Below are 8,748 nucleotides of genomic sequence, written 5' to 3'. Positions count from 1 at the left end.
ATACAGGTCTTTTGTCTCCTTAGGTAGGTTTATTCCTAGGTATTTTATTCTTTTTGTTGCAATGGTAAATGGGAGTGTTTCCTTAATTTCTCTTTCAGATTTTTCATCATTAGTGTATAAAGAGTTAATATACAGTTTATTGAACATAGAATATTGTAAGAATATAATGTGATAATTATTGTTACAATGGCAACCATATTACATAAATATATCAGAGTAACACAGGTATACCTTAAATTTATACAATGTGACATGTCAACTGTATCCCAAAAAATAAATAAATAAATGATAAAAATAGATAAAACAACACAAATTTGTTATCTTACAGTTCTGTAGTTCAAAGTCTGACCTGGGTCTCACTGGGAGAAAAATTGAGGCGTTGGCAGGGCTGTGTTCCTTCTGGAGGTTCTAGGGGAGAGTCCATTTCCTTGTCTTTTCCAGCTTCTAGAGACTGCCTGCAATCCTTTGCTCACCACCCCCTTCTCCCATCTTCAAAGCCAACAACATGGCATCTCTCAGGCTCTTCTTTCATCACCACATACCTCTCTCTTTCTTTCTCTTCCACTTTTAAGGATAATCCAGGATAATTTTCCTAGTTTAAAGCCAGCTAATTAGCAATCTTATTCTCACCTGCCATATAACTACAGGTCCTGGGGATTAAGAAGTCTTTGGGGGCCATGATTCTGCATACACAATTGTATTATTCCATATACTTATCTGTCTGAAAGTATATAATATTAATTAATATTTTAAATATTAAGTATTTAAAACCCAGCCCCAATATCTATTTTACTTTATTTTTTTTCCAGACAGAATTTTTATTTTATTTATTTATTTATTATTTTTGGCTGTGTTGGGTCTTTGTTGCTGCACGTGAGCTTTCTCTAGTTGCCGCGATCGGGGGTCTACTCTTTCTTGTGGTGCGCGGGCTTCTCATAGCGGTGGCTCCTCTTGCTGCGGAGCACAGGCTCCAGGTGTGTGGGCTTCAGTAGTTGTGGCATGCGGGCTCAGTAGTTGTGGCTCACAGGCTCTAGAGCTCAGGCTCAGTAGTTGTGGCGCATGGGCTTAGTTGCTCCACGGCAGGTGGGATCTTCCTGGACCAGGGCTTGAACCTGTGTCCCCTGCATTGGCAGGTAGATTCTTAACCACTGCACCACCAGGGAAGTCCCGCTAATGTCTATTATAGTGTATGGATGAAATAAGGATATATATTCACAGGATGAATGCTATGTGCCCATTAAAAGTCACAGTATAGGAGAACATGTAGTAACATCGAGTGATGTTCATTATACAGTAAGTTGTGGGGGGGAGGGGATCAAGTCTATAAAAGAATATGTACAAGATGGTACTAATTATGTAATACCAAAACCCAAAACAAACCTACATGCAAATGAATAAAAAAATGTCTGGAATGATACAGGTCAAAATATTAACAATGCTTATCTCTGGATGGTGATTTAAATTTTCTTCTGTTTTTCTGCATTTTCCAAAATGTACATTACACAGGTACTATCTTTTCGAAGAGAAATAAAAGTTGATCGAGAACGTCTATCTAGGACAATTTTCTGATGAAGCGTCTCCTTGGTTTCTTAGCTTTTTTTTTTTTTTTTTTTTTTTTTGCGGGCCTCCCTCTGTTGTGGCCTCTTCCGTTGCGGAGCACAGGCTCCAGACGCGCAGGCTCAGCGGCCACGGCTCACGGGCCCAGCCGCTCCGCGGCACGTGGGATCCTCCCAGACCGGGGCGCGAACCCGGTTCCCCTACATCGGCAGGCGGACGCGCAACCACTGCGCCACCAGGGAAGCCCGGTTTCTTAGCTTTTGACCACACGCGCTCACAGGATGGTCCTCTTCATCAAAAATATTTCAAGTCTGGCCATCGGTGACACTCGCTGTTTTTTTCAGGCTCCAGCTGTCTGCTCTGGAAAGTGTGACCCACGGAGGACAGGAAGGAGCCACACGATGAACTAAGCACGGCAGCGAATCGGTGCTTCTTAAAAACTTTTTTCAAGGGCAAGCAAACCCAAGGCACAGCTACATCCCGCAAAGAACTTAATAACCGATACCCGTACCTTGGAAGCAGGATGCGCAAGTAAACGAGCCTCTTTCATAATCTCGCTGGCACGTGTTAATGGTTTTAATTAGTAATATTGTTTTTAATACATAAAAGAACAGAACAGAGGCACCGCCCGTAGGGCAGCCGAGAGCGGAAGGTTTGGCGGCGGGACCTATGACAAGTGACCCAGCGTGCCCAGCCGGGTCCGCTCTGCAGCGGTGCCGGCGCTCCCGAAGTCCGAGAGGGCTTCCTATCCGGGCGTGCACTGCCTGAGCCTGGCCCCAGGCACCACTTGCCCAGGGCGAAGCACTGGGGCCGGCGGCCTTGGCCCAGAAGCCCGTTAGGATCGCGAGCTTTGGAACTCGAAAGGGCGAGCGCCTCAGCACCTCCCCTCGCCCGCCGCCCGCGGATCCCGGCCGCAGGCTGCCCTCACCACCGAGAGGAGCGCCTAGAGTCGACGGGCCCGCCGCTCCGCTCCTCCCAGCCTCCTCTATCCCGGAAGTTGACGCCGCGCTCCCGGTCGCGTGCTGCTCGCTAGGGGTGTCGCCTTAGAGATCTGCACGGGCTGGGCTTGCGAAAGGATCAACATGCCTGTGAGTTGTTTACTTTCGGGGTTCGCGTTTGTGTCTGCCTTCTCTGTAGGCCGAGGGGCCCCAGGGGCGGGCTAGCTCGAAGGCTCCGCGGGCCCCCGGGGCTCCCTGCCGAACGCGGCTCGGCGGCTCGGATCCCGCGGCTCTTTCGCGCGTGGCGGACTTGTTGGGACTTGTCCGGCGGCGCGGCGAGTCAGGCCCTGCCTGGGCGTGGAGCTGGGAGGAGCCGGCGCCGCCTTGGGTGCAGTCTGGAGTCGATGGCTGGGAGGGGACAGCTCCCCGGGAACCTTACTCAGCCCTCCTGGGTTTCGGTGGGAACCAGCGAGGCCGTGATCGTTTAAGTCTTCTTGCTCTCCTTTTGCTTCGTGGGTCTTGCCCCCTGTGCTTTATCTCGGAAGCGATTTCCTACTTGTTTCCTTTTTGAAAACTGTCTTTGCAGTTGCCTTACAAATTAATTCTATCAAGGACCGTCTCGCGTCAGCCACTTAAGAGTTCTTATCAGATGTTGAACCCTGGGGGCAGAAATCACCTCGGTGTTGGCATTCGCCGGGTCTACCTCAGCGACTTCTACTCTCAGCGGGTCCAGGGTCCGGATCACGTTCTTACTTAGCACCACAGTTTTATTTTCACTGGCGACTGTTATTAGTTAAGAAGAACGGAGCTAACCTTACCACATGTTTCCTGATCGTTCCCCTTAACCGGAACTTGGAGAACACAAGCATTATAAAAAGTGTTGATGAAAGTTAACAGGCTTTAAAATAAGTAACATCTAAAGTGTTGTCTCTGCTGAATATGACTGTTATTCCTATTTTTGCATGTATATTTCACATATGGTTAAATCGGCCAGAGTTGTGGTGTCATTCTAGTAGTAATAATATGCTTTCTTATTCAGTTGGCTAGAGATTTACTGCATCCTTCCTTGGAAGAGGAAAAGAAAAAACATAAAAAGAAACGGCTGGTTCAAAGTCCAAATTCTTATTTTATGGATGTAAAATGTCCAGGTAAAATTTCAAACTTTTAAGGAAAATTTCTGTAAAGATTACTTACAGAATTTCTATAAGGGCTGTTCATAGTGTGTTGTGTATGTTTCGATATTAGGACCCGAAGTGGGATTACAGAATTGGAATGTCATAAGGGTTATTTCCATAATAAACCACTTTAGAAACATTTGGGTGGGGGGGGTGTGAAGGTGGGACTCCACAGGGGACATGACATTGAACTTATTAAGTCTTTAAGGTGTTCAGATGATAAGTTTTCTTTTTCACGATGCAATGAAAGTATATTGATTCTTCAGTGTAAAGATGCACTGGGGTCCGGTATGGTGGCCATTAGCCATATGTGGCTACTGAGCACTTGAAATGTGGCTAGTCAAAATGGAAAAATTCTTTCTCATTCTTTTTTTCTTGAGGTATAATTGACATAAAACATTATATTAGTTTCAGGTGTGTGACCTCATGATTCCATATTTGTATATATTGGGAAATGATCACAATAAGTCTACTTAATATCTGTCACCATACATAGTTACAAAAATTTTTTTCTTGTGATAAGAACTTTTAAGATATACTCTCTTAGCAACTTTAAAATATTCAATATGGTATTATTAACTATAGTCACCATGCTGTATCTTGTTTTTTTATGCTGTATCTTTAAGTGTGAAATATACACCAGATTTTGAAGATGTAGCATTGAAAAAAAAAAGGCTTTGATTATATGGTGAAATGATAATATTTTGGAAATACTGAGTTCAATAGAATATATTATTAATTTCACCTTTAAAAAAAACTTGTTTTTAATGTGGCTACTAGAAAAGTTTGTTACATATGTGGCTTGCAACTGCACAGCACTGAAGTTCCTAATCTTTTACAAGGTCTTTACTAGAAATATGTTGAACAGGTACTGTGTTTTTTTCTGCTTTTCACTTTTAACACTTCCCTTTTTCAGGCTGCTACAAGATTACCACGGTTTTCAGCCATGCTCAGACAGTGGTGCTTTGTGTAGGTTGTTCAACCGTGTTGTGCCAGCCGACGGGAGGAAAGGCCAGACTCACAGAAGGTAAATCATTTGGCATTTTCTAACCCAGTGATCAGATTTTATGATTTTAAAATCTCTCTCTTTACTAAAAATCAGTTTAAAAGAAATCTTAAATTCATAATTACCAAAATAATTTTTATCTTTCATTGCTCTTTTAGTAAAGAGTGCCCTGTTCAATTAGATAAGTTTGTACTCTTGACCTTGCAAAGAATTGCTTTATCTATTATTTTTCTTAGTTTAGCGCACCTGATTCTGTTGTATTTAGTCAGTTTGCTTAACTTGGAATGTTAGACATAAATCAGAATGGAGCAAAAGAATAAATACATAAGATATCTAAAAACATAGGATTTAAAATTTTCTCCTGTAAATATTTTGTTTCAAATGTATTTGGTACATATGATTTAAGATAGTTTTAATCATTGCTAGCTAAGCAACAGATAACTATAATTAAAATGTCAGAGGTTTGATTTCTCTGAGCAACTACTTATGATTAATATAGTCTAATTTTAATTCTTTCACTTTTGTGAAGAAAATATAATACATATGTATGTAATTTTCCATAGTAGTACTTAGAGATTTACAGTTCAATAGTGATATTTGAAATTTGCTTGTGGTATTTTGGGGAGCTGTGAATTCCATGTTATTCTCATTGGAAGAGTTATAAGTGGATTGGCAATAAATCCAAGATCTATTTGGTGTGACTTCGTGAGATCTAACTGTGAAATTAGCACAATATTTAAATGCTGTATTGCTCTTAAAAATGTACTTGCAAGATTGCCAAAACCTTTTTATATCATGCCATGATTTTAGAATTTTGTGTCCATGTGCTGACAGATGATTAAAAGGGTGCATCTGTACCAGAATTTTCCTAAAAGATCTGAAATGAACTCTAGTCAAAATTATTTTCTTGAACTCCATTATAACATTTGAGAACAGGGAGTGACAGTCACATCAGAGTAAATTCAAATATAAAAGATATCTTTTAGCAAATTTCTGGTATAAAAAAATAAATAACCTGTATATGAATATTACTCTAGTATATCTAAAACGTAAGCTTTTACGTAAAAAGTATTTTTTGTCATTAAAACTCTGTACCAAAGATAGAACAGACTTGTGTTTAATATGCTCTTGTGATTCCTTTGCAGGGTGTTCATTTAGAAGAAAGCAACACTAATGATCCCCACAACTTCCTGAATTTGTGTTCTATCGCAGAAAGCCTTATCAGTTCAGTAATTCCAGTTAATCTACCAAGATAATGTAATTATGTTTAATTTTGTAAGGTATACAACAGCACTCTCCTATTTTGCTGTCAGTTTTTCAATAAAGTTTTGACTATGGGCAAACTACTTTTCTTTTTTTCAAGTATGTGTTAAGTGCTATACATTTATATATGATGTGTATATGAATTTGGTTTAAACATTTTTAAAAGGGTATTCTGATTAGTTTGTGTCTTGCTTCAGGAGTAGAAACTTTAAATATCTGATTTTCAGTCCTTTTCCAAATTTCTGTGAGGGGGCTAAATGATTACAAATGGAAAGAAGTTCATTATTTATTAATTCTAAATATAGTTTTGGTATTGTAACTATGGAAACGTTTATAGAAGTACATATTTAATGCAGTAACAATCACAGTGTAATGCCTTGGATTTATATGCCCATAACATACTGTATACTTTAGTACAGTAACTGCAGCTGGGCTCTGAGTTGTAGAAAGCTCTTTTTGGGGTAGAAAATTTGAGAGGAGGAATCAGGAGTAGCATGATTTACCCGGGATGTTCTGGCAGGGCGCAGTAGATGGTATTGAATTTTCTGGTCCAGACAGGTGAGCACTCCTGACTGAAAAATGTGTTGAGTGGTTGTCTTATTGTCACTTTTATGGTTTATGAAGTGACGCTCGGGAGTTAGGGGGTAGAGTGTATCTTTCCCTCTCTAGCACCTATATGACTACTCATTAGACTGGGAAGATAACTGCTTCTCTTCTACCTGTTACCTTTAAGGCAGGCACTGAAGACAATCATTTCCTATCAAGAGGTGTTCCTACATATACACCCCCAATCTCAGAGACTGATCCTTTAACATACTGATTGGTATATCAGAGGAATGTTGCATGAGAACTGAAGAACTATAGAAAGTTTGGCGCGTATTTAATATATGGAGAAATAAATAACTCAGAGCTTCCCAAACTTTCTTGGTTTATGGCATCTTTAGTCTCAGTAATTTTTTCATGGAGTCCCCTGGCCAAAAGAAATACCTAACAGTTAAATTTATTAAGTAGTTAGGTTCTAGCAACTGTAGTAGCCATTTGAAAAAGAAGAACACATAAATTAAAAGCAAAGTGATAATTTTTACCTCATTCTTAAATTACCTACTAATGGAATGAGTGTGCCTTTTGCGCACTGCAGTTTCTCAAAATTGGGATCATGTTGGACACTGCCATCCTCATTTTTTTCACATTGATTTTTGCATAGTACTAGCTTTTTATCACAGCAATGGCCCAAAACCCAGCTTCACAAAGATACATCATCAAAGGGAATGTGGTGCTAATGTAACAATTACCTGGAACTAGAAGTTTGCATGGTATCCAAAAGATGTCAAGTATCAATGTTTCTCCCATGATGCTCCAAGCCACCTCAGCTTGCACAGTTTAGGAACCTTGGAAAAATCTGTGGTAAATAAGGAGCAAATTCCTGAAAATTTTCTTGGAAATAGTATTGGAAGAAAGTATTGTACTTTAAAGAACCTATCTAAGGATTAATTTAAAGAGATACTTGGCACTGGGAACTGAATGGTATATTAAGTTTTACTTCATTATTAATCTAAACATATTACTGGGTTTGAAAAATGCTCAGTAGAGAACACTCAGACTTTTCCAAACTTCAAGGTTTGCCACATACATTATTTACTGAATGTTTTTCTTTAATACTATTATTTATATTGTCTTCATTTTTTAACGTAAATGTATCTTTAAAGAAAACCTTATTATCTCTTCCATAAATTAGAAAAAAAACCAGTTACATAAAGGTAATTAAAAATAAAATGAAATTCTTGGCTTCTGACCTGGTTGGGTGCCAAACGGTTTCTTATCTGGTTGCCCCTGTAAGTCATCTGATAAAGGTCAGTTTTTTTGGTTTGAGATATAATGTAGATACCATAAAATTCAACACTTTACAATGTAAATTTCAGTGGTTTTTAGTATATTCACAATGTTGTACAACCACTACTACCATCTAATCCCAGACAATTTTCATCTCTCCGAAAAGAAACTCCATACTCATTAGCATTCACTCCCCATTTCTTCCTCCTCCCAGCTCCTGGCAACCACTAACAGACTTTCTATCTCCTTGGATTTGCCTACTCTGGACATTTTATATAAATGGGATCATACAATACGCGGCCTATTGTGTCTGGCTTCCTTCACTAGCATAATGTATATCATGGCCATTCATACATGTATCAGTACTTCATTCCCTTTTTGACTGAATAATATTCTGTTGTAAGAATATACAATTTGGACTTCCCTGGTAGCACAGTGGTTAAGAATCCGCCTGCCAATGCAGGGGACAAGGGTTCAAGCCCTGGTCTGGGAAGATCCCACGTGCTGCGGAGCAACTAAGCCTGTGTGCCACAACTACTGAGCCTGCGCTGTAGAGCCCATGCATCTAGAGCCTGTGCTCTGCAACAAGAGAAGCCACCGCAAGGAGAAGCCTGCGCACTGCCACAAAGAGTAGCCTCCGCTCGCCGCCACTAGAGAAAGCCCGCGCGCAGCAATGAAGACCCAATGCAGCCAAAAACAAACAAAAACTATTTAGAAAAAAAAAAAAGAATATAAATTTTGTTTATCTATTAATCAGTTGATGGACATTTGGGTTGTCTTCACTTTTTGGCTACTATAAATAATGCTGCTGTGAACTTCTGTGTACACGTTTTTGTGTAGACATGTTTTAAATTCTCTTGGGTATATACTTAGGAGTGGAATTGCTAGGTCATACAGTAACTCTGTATTTAGCTTTTTGAGGAACTGCCTGTTTTCCAAAGCAGCTGCACTATTTTAACATTCCTACTAGCAATGCACA

At 40.0% G+C, this 8,748-nt stretch overlaps 1 protein-coding gene and 1 pseudogene across 1 annotated transcript; one reads left to right on the top strand and one right to left on the bottom strand.

Moving 5' to 3' along the window:
• The window catches only part of LOC114485161 (glycine cleavage system H protein, mitochondrial-like), a 37,193-nt pseudogene extending 28,455 nt beyond the window's left edge, over positions 1 to 8,738 (bottom strand).
• Positions 2,348 to 6,016, top strand: RPS27L (ribosomal protein S27 like). Its single transcript, XM_007130122.4, has 4 exons — positions 2,348 to 2,645; positions 3,535 to 3,643; positions 4,587 to 4,697; positions 5,822 to 6,016. The coding sequence occupies exons 1-4, from the start codon at positions 2,640 to 2,642 to the stop codon at positions 5,848 to 5,850; spliced, it is 255 nt and encodes an 84-aa protein (XP_007130184.1). The 5' UTR covers positions 2,348 to 2,639; the 3' UTR covers positions 5,851 to 6,016.
• Positions 8,739 to 8,748: the final 10 nt, after the last annotated feature.

Source organism: Physeter macrocephalus, unplaced genomic scaffold (genome assembly GCF_002837175.3).
Source record: "Physeter macrocephalus isolate SW-GA unplaced genomic scaffold, ASM283717v5 random_669, whole genome shotgun sequence".
NCBI classification, from domain to species: domain Eukaryota; kingdom Metazoa; phylum Chordata; class Mammalia; order Artiodactyla; family Physeteridae; genus Physeter; species Physeter macrocephalus.
Note: the sequence above shows the minus strand (reverse complement) of the source record. Positions and strands in the feature narration are given on the sequence as shown.